We start from the raw sequence: 24758 nt of genomic DNA on the forward strand, positions 1-24758 counted from the left end.
CCTTTTTTTTTTTTTATTGTTTATTTTTGAGGCTTGATTTTTCTACAGTCTAAATACCTAAAGAGTGAGCTCTTCCTTGGGGTTTTTCAGTGTTGACAACTCAAGCTTTCTAGAATTGGAGAAGTGTTCCTTCTCCAATTCTATTGTGATCAAACTTGAGGATATGATGCAGTGTTAGCATTGATCTGATCCAGACTTGTCCATCTATTCACTAGAAACAAGATAATCCTCACTATTCTCTCAGCACCCTTGGTATGTAATGACCTCATCTCATCTGAGTTTTATTTTCTATGGAACTCTTTTACTCAGCCTATCTGGGAATTTAGTGATGCAAAATGGAAGAAACCTTCATGATTTTTACTCTTCAAATCTAATACGAACACTTGTTCTGCCCACACAGCTGAATTCTTGTTTAAACAAAGCCCTTTACCTCTCAACCCCAAACCCAAGGTTACTATCCCTGGTTCTTAAAATGTGCCTGCCAAGATAGGTGAAAAAAAATTTGGCATGTCACAAAAACTCCAGCTTCACACTTGACCCATTGCAGCTTGCAACAGCTGCTACAAAAATGACTGCAAAAAGGCCAAATGTAGAAAACGTCTGCTGAAATGGCAGAAAACTTCTGCCATTTCATACTCAGCAAATGTGAGTCTCTCACCAGGATCTTGCCTTGCATTTTGTACTTTTTTATGCTTCCACCAGACATACATTCCATTGTTAATGGTAACATACGTTTGTATGCTATCATTAACATCACTTAAAGATAAAGTAGACCTCTTGGTATTATTCTTCTCCAGTTCCTAGATGACCAAGGCTAATTTCCTCCAACTATACCATAAACTGCTTCCCCTCCCCTACCTTCCTCTTACTTTTCACCAGAAAGATATTTCAAGAATCCTGAATATTGTGAATACTAACAAATTTCATTCTGATGGTATCTTCCTCCTTTCCTCAAAATTTCTGCTTTAGAATTAACACTCATCCTGTGTGTCTGTTTCACAATCTTTCATTGCTCATCAGGTATCAAAGCCAGCCTGAGTGGTTAGTGTATCCACTCTCCGGCCAAAATGCTGAAGGTTCAAATCCCACTGTGGTCATCAATGTTTGTAATTATATGTGAAAATACTGATGGTGGTGGGCAGTAGATGGCATTGGTGGATTGAGTGGTGGAGACAGAGTTGTAGAGGAAGTGCCCTCCCTCGATGAGTCTTTGGACTCCTTCGAGGTGTTACGTAATAATAATAATTTTGGAAACAGGCTTATGTTCAGTCCATTCCAAAAAAAAAAAAAAAAAAAAAAAAAAAGATGAAAGTCAGCCATCAGACTCTTATCTCATCACTCCAGTCTCTCTCTCTCTCTCTCTCGAAAATAATAGGGAAGGGCATCAACAGCCAACTTATTTGCTACTTAGAGATATACCAATTAATTAGACCACCAATATGGGTTCTGTCAGTCACAATTCATTTCAGATCTGTTAGCTTTTGGATGCAAACCATGGAAAGGTTTAGAGAAACTCTTACGGTTGCTGTTGACATTTATAGGGTATTTTATTGGTATACTAGACCCAAATTAATATCATATGGGTTGCCAGTTTCTTTTTTTGGTTATTCACTGTCATTATGATGAATGGCTTCCTCTTTTTAGATTACTCTGCTAATGGAATACTAAGGGTAATATACTTTTGCCCATATACTTACCCATACATGTCCTTCTTCTTATTAACATGAAATCTTGTGTATATTTATGCCAGTGACAATAAATATGGACAGGATTTCTGTGACAAACTTTGTAGTATTGAAACATTCTCAGTTTCAAGATTTTATAACCAGTGCCTTAAACACTAATCTCCTTATTATTCTTAGACCTTCAGTGGTCTAAGGGTTATCCTCAAACCCCCCCCCCCCCCCCGTGCAGATTCACTCAAGTCACTTTCTCCTAGATGTTTCTGCCTTATGATTTTTCTCTGGGTACTGCTCTCTGTTGATCTGCCAAACCGTCCTTTCTTCACTTTCTTTTTAGTCTTTAAAAATGTGAGCTATTGTTGATCAACATCTACAGCTGGTTTGAAACCAACTTATTGTTTCCTGCTTTCATTCCATATACCTTCATTCTTTGGAACAGCCTCCCACACTGCAACTTCCAGCTTTTCAAGAAACATATAAACAAGTTCCTTCTTTTTTCTTAACCACTTACCCATACATGACACTAATGTGTGATGGGTTTTTGCAACATTTAATGCATAGGTCTGATTTTTAAAAAAACCCATAGAATATTTTATCTTTCAGTACTCTTCATTGTATTAATGCGCTGTCTTCACTTTCTTTTTAGTCTTTAAAAATGTGAGCTATTGTTGATCAACATCTACAGCTGGTTTGAAACCAACTTATTGTTTCCTGCTTTCATTCCATATACCTTCATTCTTTGGAACAGCCTCCCACACTGCAACTTCCAGCTTTTCAAGAAACATATAAACAAGTTCCTTCTTTTTTCTTAACCACTTACCCATACATGACACTAATGTGTGATGGGTTTTTGCAACATTTAATGCATAGGTCTGATTTTTAAAAAAACCCATAGAATATTTTATCTTTCAGTACTCTTCATTGTATTAATGCGCTGTCTTCACTTTCTTTTTAGTCTTTAAAAATGTGAGCTATTGTTGATCAACATCTACAGCTGGTTTGAAACCAACTTATTGTTTCCTGCTTTCATTCCATATACCTTCATTCTTTGGAACAGCCTCCCACACTGCAACTTCCAGCTTTTCAAGAAACATATAAACAAGTTCCTTCTTTTTTCTTAACCACTTACCCATACATGACACTAATGTGTGATGGGTTTTTGCAACATTTAATGCATAGGTCTGATTTTTAAAAAAACCCATAGAATATTTTATCTTTCAGTACTCTTCATTGTATTAATGCGCTGTGCTTGGTTTGAAATACAAATGAGGAGGAGGTAGGGTTGCTTCAATACATTATTGCTGATGCTGTATCTCAAAGATGTAATTGACACTGTGGTGGATTGTCCAATATTGCAAAAGTTGCATTATATATACACTTGTGTTACAGTGATAGGTTAAGAGTATAAAATTGATTACTATTGCTCTTATGAAATATTCTTTATAGTTTTCCTATGCAAATGAAATCACTTTCTTTAAAAATTTGTGATATAGACTGTCATGACAACAGCCACCATCATGTTAAGGTAACAAATTACAGAACAGTTCAGGTAAAAAATAAAAACTTAAAAATGAGTTCAAGAGAAATGCATATGAATCTGGAGTCACTATAGTTTAACCAAAATGCAGTATTTTGGCATATGTTTGCAATGCAACATACTTCAAGTAGTATTTACGTTGTTACAAGTTGAGCCTGTCAAAAATAGCTGGATTTCCCATAATTTTACAGTGATTTTTAAAGCATTGTATTTGTTGTATATGATATAAAAATATTGGAAATGATTTATAAAGTTTTATATGAACTCCAGACATGAAAGGTCACAAAAGATGACAGTAATGTTATGTATGGGCAGGTGATTAGTCTGAAAGAAGGAATATGATGTGTTTCTTGAATAGCTGGAGGTTCTGAACCTTGGAGAAAATGGTATGGGAAAGCTGTCCCAAATAACTGAGCTAGATGGAATGAAAGAGGGGGGATGAGAAGTAGTTCAGTAAATTTAAACTGTATAGATGTCAACCAGCAGCTGGATGAGGAAAGGCTAGATATACGTCAGTCTGAGAAGAGAAACCTGATTTTGAATATAGAGGTTGAATATTATCAAAAGTAATAAGGTCAGGTGGGGAAGTCAGATCTTGCTTATAAATGATTTTACTATGGAATGCATACATATGTCATGGCATATGCATGCATTCCATTGTTAGTTTTTTTTTTAAATATTTACGTTGTGATCTTTACTTGCTTTTAGCTTAATTTTTTTAGAAATGTTTATTATTCACTACTTCTAACAATGTGAAACAGTTATTTTATGAAACTAGTATCTGAAGTACAATGGTGAAATTACAAATGATATAAACAGACGAATCAGTCAAAAATACCAAACTTTTGGACGACTTAATAAAATATGGAAATCAAAGATAAAAAAAAAGTAACAAAAGTAAGAATCTATGAAACGATGGTCCTCCCAATACTTCTCTATGGAAGTGAATGCTGGAATCTCAAAAAGGCTGAAGAGAAAAAATTATTAGTTACTGAAATGGGTTGGCTAAGAAGATTACTTGGAGTATCTCTGCTGGATTGACTAAGAAACAAAAACATGAGGAAACAACTAAAACAATAAATAACAATAATAGACAAAATCCAAGGAAGAAGACTGCAACAGTTTGGCCTTGGGAACAGGAAGACTACCATCTAAAGCCCCGAATACAACGATGGAAGGTAAAAGATCTAAAGGACGACCCAGAATTAGATGGATAGACAATAAAAGAGTACCTGAAAACCAAATCACAACAAGCGACATTAAACTGGACAGAATTGTTTGGATTCTCCCAGGACAGACAGAAGTGGAAAGAGTTCATTCGGCCTCATCATCATCCACATAGATGATGGAAGAGAGAAGAAGTATCTGAATAAATATTTTCTACTATCAAGTTGTCCTATTAAATATCAGCACTACAATTTATGATGTCCTCATACCACAGAAACCTTTCTAATTAGTATTGAAGTGAAAGCACACCCCAACTCAATATCACCAGAGTTAAAGATCAGTATTATCACCATAAGAAGCCTGAATAGCAAAGAAATGGAGCTAGCTGAGGAATTAGATAAGTACCAGATCGACATATTAGGGGTGACTGAAACAAAAAAAGATAAAAACTGGTGAGATCTTTCTGAGCAATAAATACAAAATGTTATATTCAGGCAATGACAATCAAGGAAAAGAGGGAGTATTCAACAGACATAGTATTCAACACTAAATACAAGGCTAATCTTCTTGAATGGCAGGCAGTCTCAAGTAGAGTGATATGGGCAAATATCAGAATGGTGAATTGGACAATGAGACTTATTTGTGTCTCTGTTCCCACAGAAGGTTCTACTAAGGTAGAAGGGGAGGAATTTTTTGATGCTTTAGAGAAAGCAACTGACACAATGAAAAAGGAAAAGTTGGTCCTTGTTGGGGATCTAAATAGCAGAGTAGGAAATGATTGTCAGACATACAAAAATATTTTGGGAAAATTTGGAGAAAAGAGCAAAGCTAATAATAATGGCAAATATCTGTTAGATTTCTGCTAATAACCAGTCTCAGGACATGGACTGGTTATTATTAACACCATGTTCCAACATAAAAATGTGCACAAATTCACATGGAGAGAAGAGGCAAGGATTAAGAAAAGTCTCATTGGCTATGTTATTGTTGATAGTGATGATTTTTCCTTGGTGCAGGACACCAGAGTGTACAGAGGATTCGAAATTGGAAGTGATCACTATTTAATCTTGAGCAGAATAAATTGAATTTCATATTAAAAAGAATAACATATAAGAAAGTTTTAAAGCGAATAAAAGCTGAGCAGCTCTCAGATGTGAACTGTAGACAAAAATACACAAAGATTATTGAAGAAAAAATGAAAGAGTTTGAGAACAGGCACCAAACCTTGGAGGTTCAGTGGCAAGCCTTGAAGAAAACCCTGATTGATCCTTAATTCAAAATTTAGTTTTAAGTAATAATGATATCATGGTGAGCATTGGTGTCAGCTGTTTATTTATCAGTATTCTGACACTAATCTTCACTAATCTTTGCTAGTAAATACCCCCCTCCCAATATCATTGATCTTTTTCAATTTTGACATCCATGGTAGCTACTTCTCTTGGAAGAATTTTATATATAAAGAGATGAGAGTACATCTGTGGGCATTCTCCCTCTAGCCAGCCATTTTTTTATGGAATATTTTGAAAAACATGCTCTCGATACTACCATTCTCAGACCTATCTAGCTAAGATAGATTGATGTCTTCTCTATTTGGCCACATGGCTCAGACACATTAGACTTTTACATCCTCAACAACCAGCATCCCAGAATCCAGTTTGCCATAGAAAAAGAAAATAGACTGCCTTTTCTAGATACTGTAATTGCATGTATTCCCTATTCTACCCTTTCTTTCTCAGTTTACACCCACACATTTAGATACCTATATAAACTTTCCCATCACATCATTCTCCCTCTCAACAGTATAATGTTATCAAAACCATTGTGAACAGAGCCTCCAACCTTTGATCCACCCAGACTTCTCCTTTCAGCTGAACTCTTCTTTATTTGCCAGACCTTTCTGTCCAGTGGTTACAGTGCTAAAAAGCAGAGGCATAGTGAGGCTATGGCCAATGTAGCGGCCATAGGTGCTAATTTTACTAATGGCAAAAAATGAGATTTAAAATTTTTTTTTTTTTTTAGAACGGTGCAATTTTCTTTCCTGGCCATTGGTGCCAAAATTCCTCATGACGTCTCTGCTAAAAATATTAACAAAATGGTTTTTCATCCCTTCTCCTTGCACCCTGCTATACAAACAGACTACAGTAATGCTATTACTATTCCCTATTACTGGGGTACCTCAGAAAGAAAAAAAACTTGAATAAAATATAATCTCTACTGCTTTTAACTGTTAGCTGAAGCTGGCTGTCTGCCTGCCTGCCTGCCTTGCTCTCCTAAGGATCCACTTTTTCTCCTCTCTCTGTTTCAGGTATTTACAAGGTTCCTTATACATCTGTCCATAACTATGGGCAGTCTGGTCTATCCAACCATGCTTTGGATACCTTGCACAGAATCAAATAGGAAAAAACTGTTTTGCTTCACTGCAGCAGATATAAACTTGGCTTTTCCTAGAATCAGCAGCAGATTTGATTAACCAGCCTAATCTTAATATATATGGTTGTGTTAAACTTCTCAAGATTTAGGAAGTTTAATGCAATCTTTCTAAATAAAATCTTTTTAACTTTAATTCTTAGGCCTCCTGTCCAACAGCACCTGTAGAGGGTGCTATTGTCTTTCATCTGATTTTTTCCACTTGTTTTGTTTTTCTTGTAGATAAACTTGTATGTTGGCGATTCATAACTGTCAGATTTTTAGGGAAAGACAACGTATACTATAATATTAATTTAAAAACTTTAATTAATACTTCCTATATTTTGGTAATGTTACATTACCATCTTCAGGGAACATAAAAATAATGATATGTGTACGCAGGCACTAACGCTAAACAAGTATGGCTGAAGACAACAACTGAAGTTGCTCCTAGAGTCCTAAAAGGTGCTACCTAGGGGGCTAAATTAGGCAGTAGTCTTGGCTGTTGGGCTGATGTTCTAAGAATGCAAGCTTCCCATATTTGGGGCAGTCTCATGCATCCAAATTTGTTGAGGTTTGGAGATTTTTTTTATAACTGAGGCTCATTCCAGGAATTATCTCTCATATTTATACTTGCTGCAGTGTAGTAAAGTAGCTTTCTTCCATCATATTTTGTGGTGGGTGTCCAAAGCACGGTCAGCAAGTCGTGAGTGGCTATATTGGTGGAAACGGATATAATCCTTATGTTCAGATATCCTGATATTAGCTGTCCTGCTTGTTTGGCCATAGTAAGACAGTTTGCAACTAAAAAGAACCTGATATACTCCAGGTAGGTCTAAGGGAAGTGGCTGGTCCTTGCAGGAGCAGATAAGAGATGCCATATTTTGTTTATATGGTTTGTAACAAGTTGTCAAGTCATATTTTTTTAGGATTTTTGTTAACTTTTCAGAAGTACCCTGAATATAAGGATTGCTGATAGATTTAGAGTAGTCCCTGTTATGGAGGTGGAGGGGTGGGGGAATTGAGGTTAATTGGTTTAATATTTTTTGGATTTTATGGGGGTTGTAGCCATTGGCTACAAAAGGTGTTAAGAATATGGTTAAGTTATAGTAAGGGCATTGTTATCTGAACTGATTAATTTTGCCTTGTTATGTAGGGTTTTTATAATCTCATATTGTTGGAGGGGAGAGGTGTGTGATTGCTGGTGAATGTATCTACCTGTATGTGTAGGTTTTCTGTAAAAGAGAAAACCGGAGATCCATCAGGCTGGCATGTAATCAGAGTGTCTAGGAAAGGGAGATTATTATTGTTTTCTTTTTCCAAGGTAAACTGGATCCCGGGGTGTTTATTGTTTAAGTCTGATAAGAAGTTGTGGAGTGTGTCCAAGCCATGCAGCCAAATAGCAAACACATCATCTGCATAGCATAGCCAAACATTAGGTTTAGTGGAGCCGAGTATTTTGTTATTTGGCTGCATGGCTTGGACACACTCCACAACTTCTAATCACACTTAAACAATCAACACCCATGATCCAGTTTACCTTGGAAAAAGAAAACAATAAGAATCTCGCTTTCCTAGACACTCTGATTACATGCCAGCCTGATGGATCCCTGGCTTTCTCTTTTACAGAAAAACCTACACATACAGGTAGATACATTCACCAGCAATCACCCCCTCCTCCCTTCCCAACAATATGAGATTATAAAAACCCTATATAACAGGGTTTGTATAGGGTTTAATCAGTTATATAGGTTATATAATCAAGTTATATAGGATTTAATCAGTTCAGATAACAATGTCCTTACTACTGAACTTATCCATATTCTTAACACCTTTTGTAGCCAATGGCTACAACCTCCATAAAATCCAAAAAATATTAAAACCAATTAACCTCATTTTCCCCCACTTCTCCACCTCCATAACTCGAAATCTATCGCCATTCTTTATGTTCGGGGTACTTCTGAAAAGCTAACAAAAATCCTAAAAAACTATGACTTGACAACTTGTTATAAACCATATAAAAAAATAGGCATCTCTTATCTGCTCCCCCAAGGACCAGCCACTTCCTTTAGACCTACCTGGAGGTCTAAAGGAAGTGGCTGGTTCTTTTTAGTTGCAAACTGTCTTACTATGGCCAAACAGGCAGGACAGCTAATATCAGGATATCTGAACATAAGGATTATATCTGTTTCCACCAATATAGCTACTCAGAACTTGCTGACCATGCTTTGGACACCCACCACAAAATATGCTGGACGAAAGCCACTTTACTACACCTCAGCAAGTATAAATATAAGAGATTATTCCTGGAATCAGCCTCAGCTCTTAAAAAAAAACCTCCCCAAACCTCAACAAATTTGGATGCATGAGACTGCCATAAATATGGGAAGCTTGCATTTTTAGCGCATCAGCCCATCAGCCAAATCTACTACCCCCAATTTAGCCCACTAGGTGGCACCTTTCAGGACCTTGTTCTTCAACCTGTGGTCCGCGGAAATTTCCTGGCGGTCTGCCAAAAATTTCTTCGTCTCTCAGAAACTACGTTCCAGCCACTATATCAAATTTTCTAACCTCTAAGCAGCAGCAGATGTTGCGCTAGCTAAAAATTGTAATTTCATAACATTGGATTTAATAAATAAAATACTATCTACATTGGTTTATGTTTTTGTCTTAGCCGTCAGCCGGTCCACAAAATATTTTTCCTATTTTCCTCAGTCCGCAGGTGTAAAAAGTTTGAAGAACACTCTTTTAGGTGTCTAGGATCGACTTCAGTTGTTGTCTTCAGCTATATTTGTTTAGTGTTAGTGTCTGTGTGCACATGTCATTATTTTTATGTTCCCTGAAGATGGTAATGTAACATTACTGAAATATAGGAAGTATTAAAGTTTTTTAATTAATATTATAGTATACATTGTCTTTCCCTAAAAATCTGACAGTTTTTTTTTGTTTTAATGTGTGCTTCTACAATTTCGAGATTGTATCCCTGATGATGATCTCTGTGACAGTTGAAATATAGGATCCAATAAACTTGTATTTTCATCAATTGAACTTAATGAGCATGCAAAACCATATTTGCATACAAAAATGTGTTTTTTTTTTTTAAATGTTCTAGTAAAATGAAGAGTTCCATGAAGAGATTAGTGGTGCTGTATCTGTTTTCTTAATGTTAAAAATATTTGGTTTAGAAAGTTATTTTTTTATTAATTATAAGAAATGTTCTGTTTTTATCCAGTCTGCAGCTACTCATCAGTCAGCTGGCAAAAATTAATGAGTGGGCAATCTTATTGGGCCCTGGCCATAATAAAAAGATAAAGTAGTCCAAAGAAATAGCCTTTGTCTAAAAGAATAGATATTTAAATGGGACAGAGCTGTCTTTCTATATCCATCAGCAGTCTGTGAGGATTAGTAAAGTTTTGTTAATAGCTTATTTTTAATTTAAATCACTGCTAATGAAATAAATATTAATTAGAATTTTTTATATCAGAAAGTGACAAGTAGAATATCTGAATTTTGGAGGTTAGGGCAATGCTAATATTTAGTACTGAACTTAATGTGCTTGAAATAATGAGGTTAAAAATAATGTGTAAAGATATGGAACTAATATATAAGATAAAATGGCAAGATTGAAATGTAAATACATGAAAATAATAAAAAGATTTAAAGACAATAGATAAAAATATGGATTTAAAAAGGAAAGAATGGAAAGCAATAATACATAAGCTAGTGGCATGATGGTGTGCGCTGGTTATTTCAGAGCAGTCATCAGATAGTAGAAAGTGAAAACCTCCTGTGTACTTACCATCAGCTGTTAACTTGCTGAACACTTTCTCAATCACATGGAATTAAAATGTCTATCTCTGTCCTACTACAATTGATATGTTGATAATGTCCTATCTATTGGCAGTGAAGATGCCATATAAAAATTATTGCTTTCTCTGCATACTTTTTAGCCAAAGATTAGAGTTCTGTTGAACTCTTGATTCAGTCATCATATTAACAGTAATGTATATCACAAACCTACAAACATTGGCAATTACTGTGCTTGCATTTTTTTTCTTATCACTCTTGCTATATAAAAAAAAATCTATTGTATTAACACACTTTATTAATCCTTACAAATATGCATCAGCTGCTGCCCTAAACCAAGAAATTGCATGCCTCAAAGATATCTTCTGGCACTATCCTCAACAACTAAGTGCCTCCGTAGTGCAATTGGAAGAACGACGGTATGTTGCGCCCTTCAATTAGAAAAGGCCTAAGTTCGATTCTCGTCATGACGGGAGGAATCTTTGTATGGACTTTTCAATTTAAGGTGAGTTAGCCGATCTCATATGGAGGTAGCAGGGGTTTTTTCTCCTGGAAACTTGGGTTTTTCATACTGCATACAGACAAATTGACCCTTTAGAACACACGCAATTTACAGACAAAAATACTAGCGGTTGTGGGCGGTAGATGGCGTTGATGTAGGTGATTAGTAGTAGAGGGTCGGTGCAGTAGTGGAGACGGAGTGTTATATAGTAGGTGTCCTCCCACAATGAGTCTTTGGACTCCTTGGAGGTGTCACAAATAATAATAACTAATAGACTATGATATTCATTCTGCCCAAAATTGTGTTTTCCCCTCTTCTCCAAAAATAAATATCAAAATCACGTACAGTCCTAATATTCCCATATATTCCCAACAAAGGCCATCAAATACATCTTCAGATATTCTAAGTATAAAGCTCTCTCAACTGTTGGTAATAAACTACAAAAATATTACAACACCATTCAACATATGGTATAATGTCGCATACAAATCTCACTATTCATTCTTCAGTGAATCCATTCATTCTTTAAAATCATGCATAATTGAACATTATCAGCCAAAACAAAATACAAACAACAAAAACTAACAGAATCCTACAACAGAAATATCACTGCATACTGTACATTTGAATCACTCCATACTGTACATTTGAATCACTCCACCTGAAACCAAAAAGTTCTTCATTATTTCCAAGAAAATGAAAGCAAATTCCTTGCTCTGAATGTACTGCAGTAAGAGCCAACCAATACACAATAAACACAAAGACTACCTTTCTCACGTTCATGACAACTAAAGATATTTCTGTTATTCTCAGTCCAACCAAATTCTGCTTAATGTGTTTATTTCAATAACCATGCAACAAGCACACAACAGGTTTTCACTTTCTACTATTTGATGATTCCTTGGAAAAGGCTAGCATACAGTCATATCTGGCTTGTCATGTAATACAGTTGACTCACTATAGAAATCCCATAGGGATCAAGTATAATATTTTCATTTATAAATTAAAGATGCCAAGAACTTATATTCTTGGTTTAATCTTTTATCCAAGTGCATGCAAATAAAGTTTGCACCTGAAGTATTTTCAGGACTGGGCAACTCGTATATAGAAGCTAATGACTTCACATCACTTGCCTTAGTTGGGTCTTGCTCCCACTAATGCACCTCAATAAAGGTTGAAACCTGTCTGGGTATTGACCCTTCCCATAATGCATAGCATTATATATGTACGTAAGGATATGTGCTTTGCATTGTGGGATACTAAGGTAAGTGATGTGGTCATTAGCTTTTATATACGAGTTGCCCAGTCCTGAAAATACTTCAGGCAGGTGCAAACTTTGTTTGCTTACACGTGAATGAAGGATTAAACCAAGAATATAATTTCTTGGCATCTTTAATTTATGGTATAACCAAGTGGAAAAATTTCTTCCTTTCTGAAATACATTATTTTTGATCTGTTATCTTTCAGTCTTTATTTTTTTATGTATTTATGTTTCAATCTCCAATCTCACCATTTTATCTTATTTATTGGTTCTGCATATTCCACATTATTTCTAACCTCATACTGTTTTTGCACCATTGTTAAATTTATCTAAATATTAGCATCATCTTTATCTCTAAAATTCAGGTATGTTTTAGTTGTCACTCTTTTTAATTAAAAAAAAAAATTGGTTATTACTTACGTTACTAGCTGTAATTTAAAAAATAAAAGCTATTACCATATAGCCTAGTTGGGTATAGAACAGCATCTCATTCAAATAAGCATAGCATTTCTTTTCTAATTTCTTGGCAGTATTGTATCTTTTTGAAAAACATGAAATGTTTTTCAATCTACATTAATTATTAGATTATAGTTAATAAATAATTCATCTTCAGATATGAATAATATACTACCTGTTAGTTTAGAACTGCATTTACTTATCTACAATATAAAATCTAACTGTGTCTTGCTATGTTTTTTTGGCTGGGGGAAAGTGGGACATTTTTATTTCAAGCTTATTAGCAAGCATTAGATATTCTTCTCATGAATTAGTGATGTAGTCGACTCTCACTATAGCAAATGCCACTATAAGAAACTCACCCACTGTAACATACTAAAAGTCTCAACTAAGTCCCATAGGTGCAGTACACTATATTTAAAAAATAAATAAAGTGAGTCAACTGTATTAGTTGAGTGTTGGCTTACTGTTTTGGATTTATAAATTATAAGGTCTAATCATTTATAACATGTTGCCTTTGCTACCATTTGGCTTTTTCTGACTAGTCCTCAGTATGTTATCTCTTAGATAGTACATTAAGAGAACATGTCGTAATCTTGAATATTTAATTTTTCTTAGCTTGCATACTATTTTGAGAATGTGAAACTTGAAAAAAAAACTCCTTTCTGTTTTTAAAAAAAAATTTCCTACTGAGTAAGAAATTTGTTTTTACTTATTTGTTTCAGGATTCTGCAGTTCAGCTCTCTTCCAGTCATTCTTCTCGCATGTCACTGCAAGATCGCAGGTTTGGAGATATTGGTGAGATATCTGGCAGCATTTTATTGAAATATTAACCTGTACTTGGTAGTTTCATTTCACTGCAACAAATAATACCTACAGACATATTCGGTATTTAAAATTTCTTGCTACAGATGCAAATTTTCATACCTTAATAGGCAATTATTAATTATTGTATGGTATTACATCATCAAGATGTAATGTGGTAATATGGTAAAATTATGGTATTATATCATTAAAGTGTAATATCATAATTGTTTGATTATGAAAAAGCATTCGATTCCATCAAAACTAATGCAATAATCAAAACAGTTCATATATTCTCCAGGAACTCCATAATCAGGGAGTTCCTGGAGAATATATGAACCTCCTCCAGGAAATACACCACACTGCAACAGCAACAATCCAACCTCACACAAGTAGCAATAAAATATCAATTGAAAAAGGTGTCTGACAAGGGGAGTGTTAAATATTGTTATGTCGTCTGCTTACCCTATATCATATCTAATTCTACCTCTAAATAGTCCTCCTTCTAATCTACTGTCGTGCCCTTAAAATATTAATTCAGATTTATCTCCTCTTCGGATATTGACAAAATTTATATTATGCTGCGCCAGCCAACATCCTATAACAGAGGAGACTCTTGTTCAGGGAAATAATTCTAAATTCAAAAGGGATACACACAATAATTAATCTCACGCTAGTGCTATGCAGATTCAGTTAGCAGTCGTGACTCGAATCTCACTTAAGCAATTATATCTAAATTCCTTCCCGCCAAAAGGTTCTATTTCATAAGTGGTGGTTTGAATTCGTAATCAGGCATAAACTCAGGTATAAGGTACAAAACATGTTTATTGGAAAAACATAAAACATTTAAGTTAAGAAAATTCAATTATTCAATGGATCAAAATTTACTCTAAGTTAAGGTTCATACTAAATCACAATGAATCTGAGTATGCTAAATTCTTCACCTACGAAAGGATAAGATTAAGTGTAAGCATAATACTACTAGGATATAATTCCTTTCACAAGCCATTCACAGAACACGCATTGAACACTTTCACTAATACTCTCCCAATATCTATCTTAATTCTAAATTTCATCAAGCAAGCCTAGCCATTCACAATCAAAATACTGCCTATCACAGGATCTTAATTAATTCAGTCAATTTCTCACTTAAAAGTTCTCTACTAGTGTCCTTTAGTTTACAGTATACACAAATTTCTTATTCTTCTAAGCGATTTTTAACATAGAATGAAAATCTTTACATTACCGGATCCTTTCAGATTTCATGCCATAGATCTGGATTACCTTACTCTATACTCATCGGCTGTCTTTGCGCCTGGCGATGCACTACTCTTTTCTTTTAATCATTTCCGACTGTGGTGTGCTGTCTATCGCTCTGCAGGAAACTTTCTCCAATGAGACATTCTGCTAAGGCTTGATTCCGCATAGGCCGCCATATCGCGATCAGCTCCGCTTGGAAATCTTCAAGCATTCTCAAGAAAAAGAACCCGCCGTCCGTCATCACCATAGTCGATCCACCGCTCTCTCACGACCCCCTCCGACAAAATTCCTAAAACTCGAATCCAGGAGCTGAAGAAGAAAAAAAGCCCTGTAAAATGGCGCGCTTCGTCTTTTATTCACCCTTTTCGGGCACCCTCTATTCGATGTGGTTTTCACCCATGAACCCCATCGTTCCTGCCCCTTGGGTTATCCTATACTCTCCCTAATCTGTTAGGTTACATTATTCCAGGTAGCCGTTCTGACGTCATTTTCTGCATAGGTATGGCCTCCATCGCTACACTCGACTCGTACAGATTATACGTGATTATTCCGGATTACTACTTATAATTTTTCTCAGAATTTCGTAATGTACTAGACAGCTTAATGGGAATTACAAATAACTTAACAATTCCCTTATACAATTCTTACTATTTTGACACAAAATTCTCTGTTTCTCATTTCAGTTATGCAGGAGTAACTCTCACTATATGGCACACATGGACTACACATTATTACACAACATAAAATAATACTTCATAATTATTAGCTGATGTGCAGATATCGCCTTAATTAGTAGTATTTATCATGTTAAATCCTGAATAAAGAATTTACTTGTAAACTCTCCATTCAGAATCTAACAGGAGACTCTCACCCAAAATCTTTACAGCAGTCCTTCAAGAAATATTTAATAATATAAACTGGACAAACCTTGGTATAAAAATTAATAACAGAAACTTAACACACCTAAGATATGCAGATGATATAATTTTTGCAAACACTCCAGAAGACCTTAATATAATGATAGAAGACCTATATCATGAAAGCAGAAAAGTCTGTCTAAAAATAAACAAAGAAAAAACTAAAATCATGTTTAATCATTTTGTAACCAAAAAACATAATAATATAAAACAATTTTTTGGAAAGAGTCTCTTCATATACATACTTAGGTCATCTCATTGATCTAAACTGGGGACTCCAAAAGGAAATAATTAGGAGAGTTCAACTTGCCTGGGGTGCATTCAGAAAATTGAAGAGCATTTTTCAAAACAATGATGTCCCACTCTGTTTAAAAAGGAAGACATTTAACCAGTGTATACTTCCAGTCATGACATGTGGTTGTGAAACTTGGTCGCTAACAAAAGCACTGGCAAATAAACTAACAACAACTCAAAGGAAAATGGAGAGGTTGATGCTAGGCATCGCATTAAAAGATAAGAAGCGAAACACCTGGATAAGAAGCTAGACTCACATCACTGACAACATTCTTCACCATAAGCAACTAAAATGGAAATGGGCCGGACATCTATCCAGTAGATAAGATGCGCGATGGACCACTATAGTAACAAACTGGATTTCAAAAGAAGGAAAATGAGGCCGAGGACCTTCTAAAAGAAGGTGGAGTGATGAACTGTCAAAATTTGTTGGAAAAAATTGGTCAACTATTGCCAAGAACAGAGAAAGGTGGAAAGAACTGGAGGAGGCCTTCATCCAGCAGTGGACAGAAAATGGCTGAAAAGAAAATCATAATTGTCCAGTCATAAAATAACCAGTCCATCTGATCAAGACATAGTTCTGGAATTAGCTGTTCGCTAGTAGTTTAGTTGCATCTCTTTGCTTTCTAACATAATTTATTGTGTGTGTGTGTGTGTGTGTGTGTGTGTGTGTGTGTGTGTGTGTGTTAAAAATACCAAGCTATTTTAAACCTGGTTTTTTACTCCATTTCCCAAGTAAGCAAACAGACAAATTAGTCAAGTTTGCACCTGCACGTAATGCAAGTCTAAGTGACCTGTAAAGTAGTACAAGTCGAGGCTACATCTCCTCAAGGAGATGGGATTTGCATTAAGGATAAATATTAAGAATAGTGATCAGAGCTTATTCCGACTTTACCAGGAGTTGCCTCGACTTGTACTACTTTACGGGTCACATATTTATTATTTTTTTAAAATGTAATTTTTATTTTTTGCTTTTATATAAAATTAAAGGGAAAAAAAGAATTTGTATTTTTGTCCACCTTACCCATCTTAGCTCTTGCTGACTTAATGACTTCTGTTTCAAACTACATTGCACTCTGTGTAGACAATAACTCAGATCAATAATAAAAGTGAAATATTATTATTATATGGTGTCTGGACTCATTGTGGGAGACCCAAACTATTACACACAAGAAACCTCTCATGCCTCTCCTTAAACTCATTCACTGCCACTCATTCTGGCAATGCATTTTACTTGTTCACCATTCTTCATTCAAAAAATCTGTCATCCTCCCCCCTTACTAACCACACTCACACAACTTCCACAGATGGCCCCTAGTTCTCTACTTGTCATATATTGAAAAATTTCCTTTGCATCAATTTTACAAATCTCCTTTAATATATTAAACATTTCTATAATGTCTCTGCTTTTCCATCTACCATCTAAATTTTGTAACCCACAAACCTTCAACCTATCCTCATAAAAAGCATTCCACAGATCTATCACAGCTTATTCATAGTCTCTGAATCTTCTCTACCATCTGTTGGTCTTCAAGAAACCGAGGTGACTAAATCTGTGCACAGTAGTCAAGATATAATCGAATCATAGCCTTATAAAGAAGGATAACTTCCCTATCTTTTCTTGTTAGCGTATTTTTCAACGTCCAAGTAATCTTTTGATCCATTTTACCAACTTTTGCAATATGTCCTCTGAATTTCAATTCTCTGTCCAATGTTATCTCCAAGTCCCTGCCTCATCAATATCCTGTACCATCAATATCATAAACCATATGCAACAACCTGAAGTGCATATTCTTACATTTTGTAACATTAAATTGACAATCATTAGCATTTGCCAACAATGTTAATTTATTTAAATCATCCTGCAGTATATCTACATCACCTTTATCTACTATTGCTCTCCTTAGTTTTGCATCATCAGCAAACGACTGAATAAACCTCTTAAATTTTTCTGTATATCATTGATATACAAATAAATTAAAGAGTAGTAATCTTAGTACAGAACCCTGATGTACTCCACTAGTTGTCCTCATTCTCCTAGATTCCACTCCACCATATACTGCTCACTGGTGTCTGTCTGTCAGCTCCCCTCCCATTCATGCTACTAGCATCATATCCGTTCCCATTGCTCAGACTTTTGTAATAGTTTCCATGTGGTATTCTGTCAAATGCCTTCACAAAGTCTAGCACTTTGATGGTGTAGTCATTTCCTTTATCCAGTTCTACTGTCACATTTATTATGAAATGTGAATAAATTACTAAGATAGGACCTATCTTTTACCAAGCAATGTTGCCCACTACTGTAGAGTATCACATTCCTATCCACAGAGTGTTGGATTTTATCTTTAACCAACTTTTCCAATACTTTAACAACCACTCCTGAGATATTAATTGGTTTGTAGTTTGCTACCCCTGTCTTGGTGCTGCCTTTATGCAATGGAACTATCTTATCCTCTTTTCACTCCTCTGGAACCCTGCCAGAGCTAAGACTTAAATTGAACAACTTCATCATAGGCAATGCCAGTTCTCTTGCACATTCACACAGTACATGGGTTGACATGCCATCCAGTCCCACTTCTATAATCACATTCATATTTTTCAATATGCTGAACACCATCTCTTCATTCAGGTCAATTTTGATGTGTCCCTATCTCATCAGCAACTGCAAAATCTCCACCTGGATGATACACCTTTGCAAATTGATCACTCAGCAAATCAACTATTTATTTTGCCTCTGTGTTACTTTTGTACCATGAGCATTGTTTCAAGTCATCTCACCATAGTCATTTTTCCTCTCTTTTTCTATATAACAAAAATACTTTTTGGTTTCCTTTAACATTTTTAGCCAATTTTCTCTCATAATCTGATTTGGACTTTCTTACCAAACTAGTCACCCATCTTGCACTTCATACTTCTGAAGAGTATGCTGATCACCTTTGCCTTTATATTCCTTTTTTTTTCCTTTTCCAGCTCTTGCTTTATATTTCTACTCATCCACTTAATAATTCCCGCTTGGTTTATCCCCTGACCTTGGGTATGCCATCTGATATTGCTTCTCTCAAACATCTCTGACCACTTCCCATGGCTTCTCAAACCATGGTACTGCTAGATGACTCCTAAGTCTTTCATAATTATCAGCTTTATAGGTCAACATAAATTTTCTTGAAAATATTCCAAACATTTGGCAATTTCCCAGAATAAGATTGCATGGTCACTCCCCAGTCGGAGGCAGAACATGTCTACTTTGGTTATAGATATATCTTGTGATGCTGTATCGGATCCAGTGCTCTCAAACACCTTGTCCCTTCTATAACATATTGTTCCCTTATCAACTGTATAAATTCCACTTTTATCTTGCCACGTCTCCTTTCCTCCCTCCAATCTGTCCCCATAGTTAGTCTCCCATAATTGTTCGGCTTCTTGAACTCATTATGCTAACCTGCCAGTACATAGTATCTACATTTTCTTGTGGAACTCCTGGTCTGTAGCAACACCGAACAACATATTTTGGCCTATATCTTGCACCAGATAGCCTCAAATAAACCATCTTCCCCTAACCTAAAATACTCTTTAACCTCTAATTTTGTTGGTTGTAATTCTTCAGCTATCATCAGCAATACTCCACCTTCTATCATAATCCCTCTATCTTCCCTGAAAATACAATACTTTTTACATTCTGTCCTTGTAACTATATCATTTTCTGTCAACCTAGTCTCAGTGATGCCTATAATGTTTTGGCCAAGTCGAGCTGACCAATGCCAAAATCTCCTCTCCCTGATTCCTGATACGTCTTGCATTTGTGTACATGCATTTTTCAAGATCCTCTTGTACTCACAACTACCCTTGTGTAATGTCATTACTAACCCATTTGAATTGGAAACCTGTGAAATAACATCCAGTATTGCATAATAATTTCTGTACACATGCTTATTTATCATAGTGTTTGCAAACTCTCCTCACTCCCAATATCTCTAAATTTCCCTGCTTTTGCACTTCCAAACTGTCACTAAACAATATTTCTCCAAACATCTAACTCCAAAATCATTTCAGTGTAGTATGTTAGGCATATTTAAGCCATTTCATCCATCAAATTCACTCCATACATCTATAAATTGCACACACCATTCTTTCTGCACAATCTTCTCATGGACTCATTAGTAATCATGGCCCTTCTTCTCAACATCTGTTCATAAGAAACAGAGGCCATTTTATTTCTTACTTTTAAGATTCTAATAATAAATTTAGTTTAATCCTTTATCCAAGTGTGAGCAAACAAAGTTTGCGCCTGACAGTATCTTCAGGACTGGGGTAAGGTAATACAACACCAGGTAACTCGTTGCAAAGGTGGAGCAAGCTAACATCACTCCTATCTCAGTATCTCCCATAATGCAAAACACATCTCCTTGCAGATATGTATAATGTTATGCATTAAGGGAAGGGCCACTACCCAGACTAGTTTCGACCTTTATCGGGGTCTCTTCAGTGGGAGCCAGGCCCAAGTGGAGATACCAGGCAGAAGCATTAGCAAGGTCATCTCCACCTATAGGAGTTGCCAAACGGTGTGCTACCTTTTTTATTAAATTACTCTGGATTTAGAGAAAGATGTTGAAAGTTTATTTTTCACTTGGTTAGACTATAATAAACTTAGTTTAATCCAAGTGTGAGCAAACAAAAGTTTGCACCTGAAAGTATCTTCAGGACTGAAGCATCTTCATATACCAGTAGCCAAAAGGTGTCACACCTTTTGGCTACTGGTATATGAAAATATGACTTTGCATCACTTCAACTTTAGTATCACCTCTGGTCTGGCTCCCACTGATGAGACTTCAATAAATGTCGAATTATGGGTACTGATCCTTCCCATAATGCATAGCATTATACATGTTCACAAGGAGATGTGCTTTGCATTATAGAACTAAGGCAAGTGATGTGAAGTCTTAGCTTCTTTATAAAAAGTTGCCTCAGTCCTGAAAATAGTTCAGGTGCAAACTTGTTTGCTTACACTTGGATAAAGGATTAAACCAAGTATATAATATATAATTTCTTGGTATCTCTAATTTATAGTATAGTTTGGTAAAATTTGTTGATATTATTAATAAAACTTGTCATGAAATATTAATTGGGGTCTATCATAATACAATTTTCTAGTACATCCGTTGAGAGAATACCTTCTGAAAAATCATTAAAAAAATTTTTTTTGTAACACATTCCTTAGCGAGAATTTTACTGTGCTAATTTTGAGTTATTGGCACAAAATTTGATTGAAAAATATATTTCAGTTTTCAGTTAAACATAGTTTAATTTATATGCTGTTTAGAAGAAGCTGATGTTACTCAGTCAGTACCTTTGAACCATAATGCTGCTCGTCACAAGATTGCTGTTCGTCCCAAGCGCACACATGGACTTCCACGGCATCGAAAAATGCAGCAGGTAATTTAGGAATCCTAACTTTAAAACAGTTTAGCAAGTTTGCAGTATTTTTGCAATAAAGAATGTTACTTTTGTTTTGAACCTTGATTATTTTTCTGTAAATTCTCAGTAAAAAGAAACTGTTTCAAGCTATATTTGACAAAGTTAATATGAAGTGTATTGCAAACTTGGAAGTTGAAATGTTGAAAGTTACATTGTGACAGATAAATTTTATGAAGGTTGAAAGCAATTATAGTTTGCATTTTGAATATTTGAAATGCATATCAACTTTTTATCACTGAGATATACTTTTATGTGTAATCCATGAAACCATATGTAGCGTTTCTAAAACCCAAATACTTCCTTAAGAATAGCTATCTCACTTCACCCAACTATTCTCACTATAGTGCTTTCTCTCTCTCTTTTACCTTAAGAATCTGTGGCTCTGTTTATGCTTATGTCATGTTGATTGGTTAACATGGAATCTTTTATTTTTAGTTTCTTCTGGCCTAAGATTCTAACAATCTCATGTTTGTACAACTAATTTGCTCATCTACTTGCTTCCCTTACTCCACACATATTGTCCTGAAATTTTTGAACTCTTCTTCTATAGTATCTCTCTCCCTCCAACAGCTTCTCTTTCTGTTTAGTAACTTTATTGGTGCTCTCTCCAGTCTGTGTGCACAGGAAACTTACCCGAATGATATTTAGCACTCTTGGAAAATTAGTGATTTTTATCTGTTTTATAGTATATTACTGTAAAACACTGATACTCTGCAGAGTATTTAGTGTTTTTATAATATTTTTATTAGGATGTTGCAATATTAAATGCAGTTTAACGCATCACCAAAGACACCCAAGAAGTGGAACCCAACAAGAACAGTGAAGTCAAGAACAAGAAGGCTTGCTCCACTAAGGAGAATATTGAGGAGGAAATTAAAAATGACTTAACTCCAAAATCACAAAGTTAAAGCAGATTATTAGACAGGCAACACAGGAATTACAGAAAGTTGAGTGACATTTAAAAGAACATAGGGAGGATAAGCCAATTAAGCAGCAAAAAGAAATGACAAAGCACAGAATCAGGTAAGTTACATGCATAATGAAAATCAGGTAAGTAACGTTGATTGCAAACAGAAGGATATTATTTAGTATAGTGCCCCTATCATAAAACTTGCTGTTAATGAGCAGGTTATAACTTCAAGTTTTCCTGGAGCAAAAATTTAAAAATATAGCACATGCAATTGAAAAACAGAACAGAAAAGCAAATGAGATCATAATTCTAGTAGGTACAAATGACTTAACTAGCAATAGTTCAGTATGAGAGAGAGAGAGAGAGAGTATATGAAAGGATTGTTGGAAGAAGTGAGAGTAAAGAGTGAGAAAGTGAAAATCATAAGTATATTACCTTTATGTGATAGAAATAAATTAAGAAGGGCTATGATGGCAAACTATTCGATTTGTAGGCTGTGTAGAAGGAATGGATGTGAATTTTTGGATGTGTGAAGTGTAGACTGCCCTTCTTATACAAAGTATGAGGAGGACAGTCTACACTTCAAAAAGAGTAATCATAATGGGGACTTTAATTATCCAAACATTCATTGGATAGCAGTAAAATCTTGTGAGAAGAATGAAATTGAATTTATTGAGAAGTTGCAAGACAACTTTTCTAAGTAGCATAGAGGTAAAAGAATTGTTAGATTTGATTATAGTGTCAGAGGAGGTTTCAATTAAAGACTTGACCATTCTGCCTCTAGTTGGTGACAGTGATAGAAATGGAAACTGACTAGGTTTATGAATGTTCCATTCATAAAATGTAACATGCTGAACTATAAAGTAGGATATTATGACGAACTGTGGTGTATACTGGATTCTGTGCCATGGTATTGGTTGTTGGATAGGAGGAATATCCACAGTGTGTGTGTGTGTGTGTGTGTGTGTGGAAAGCATTTAAAAAATACCTAAATGTTGCAATATTGGAGTGTGCCCTTACAGTTTGAAGAATAAATAAGGTAAGAGTGAAATGGATATGCAATCTTATTAAGTAAAATATTCGTAAGAGAAGGATGATGTGGAAGGAATACACTGTGCTTAAGGATGATGTCAGTTATGAAAAGTATAAGAGCAGGCCAGAATAGTCACAACTGTTATGTGGAAAGCTGTCTGAATATGAAAAGAAACTGGTTTTGCAAGTTTATAGACAACCCCAAAGAATTCTATAATTATGCTGCAAGTACAAGAATGAAAGAAAGAATGAATATGAAAAAATAACCTACTGAATGCAGATGATGTTGAGGGTGACAGATTCAGAAAATGTTCTTTAACTAATGAGTGTCCATTTAGCTAAAAGCTAGTGTATGCAACATTGAGCTCAATGTTGTATACATTGAGCTCAAAGCTACCTCTTCACTGGATGAAGAAACACAGGTGTATAAAGAGGAAGTATTAGAGCTGTTGCACAAATTGAATAAGAATTCAGCAGTAGGGACTGATGGGATGTCAGCACGGATATTAAAAGCATGTTCAGCTCAACAGGAAAGATTCTGCAGTGATGGAAGGAATGTATGGTATTCTCATCGCACAAGTGTGATGCAAAGACTGATGTGTCTAACTGTTGACCTATCAGTATCTCTGGTAGTAGTAGTGGTTGAAGATTTAGGAAAAGTTGGTAAGGGCTCACATTTAAAAATGGATTGACACAAATCGCTACTTTGAAATGAATAGCATGGGTTTACTAAGGGAAAGGTATTATTAGGAGAGACCTCCAGGGAGTCAGGGACTTGTTGAAGGAAGGTACATACTGCACACACCAGCTTGTTATTGAATTCATTCACACTGCTTGCGTGCACACACACAAACTTCCAATGGCAATCCATTCCAATCACATGCCACCCTAAGAGAGAAAAATCTAGCCCTCACTGCCTAGCAGCTTTTTAGCAGCTTTTATTCTCAGCTTCCAAGGATGCCCTCTTGTCCTTTCCCCACTCTCCATAAAATGAAAAATTCCATCAGCTGAAATTGTGCATGATCCTTTCAGAAGCTTGTGAGTCTCAATCATATCATCTCTCTTTCTCCTATTTGGTAATGTCTGCAGTCTACAAATTCTCAATCTGTCTTCATAATCTGTATTCCACAATCCCGATATCATTTTTAACACTCTCCTTTGTACTCTCTCAACTGTATCAAAATCGCAATGGAAACCAGGAGACTAGACCTGCGCACAGTAGTCCAAATTAGGTCTTATCAAGGCCTTGTA

At 35.5% G+C, this 24758-nt stretch overlaps 1 protein-coding gene across 1 annotated transcript in view; it reads left to right on the forward strand.

The window, feature by feature from the left end:
- Positions 1-24758, forward strand: part of LOC150100134 (uncharacterized) — a 147118-nt gene that overhangs the window by 67818 nt on the left and 54542 nt on the right. The window contains exons 7-8 of the mRNA XM_090402601.1: positions 13544-13616; positions 21411-21523. Coding sequence (XP_090258727.1) covers positions 13544-13616; positions 21411-21523 — 186 coding nt within the window. The remainder of the gene's footprint in view (positions 1-13543; positions 13617-21410; positions 21524-24758) is intronic.

This window comes from Typopeltis vanoorti, chromosome 13 (assembly GCF_054136105.1).
Source record: "Typopeltis vanoorti isolate ZY-2024b chromosome 13, IOZ_Tvanoo_1.0, whole genome shotgun sequence".
In the NCBI taxonomy this organism is placed as follows: Eukaryota; Metazoa; Arthropoda; class Arachnida; order Uropygi; family Thelyphonidae; genus Typopeltis; species Typopeltis vanoorti.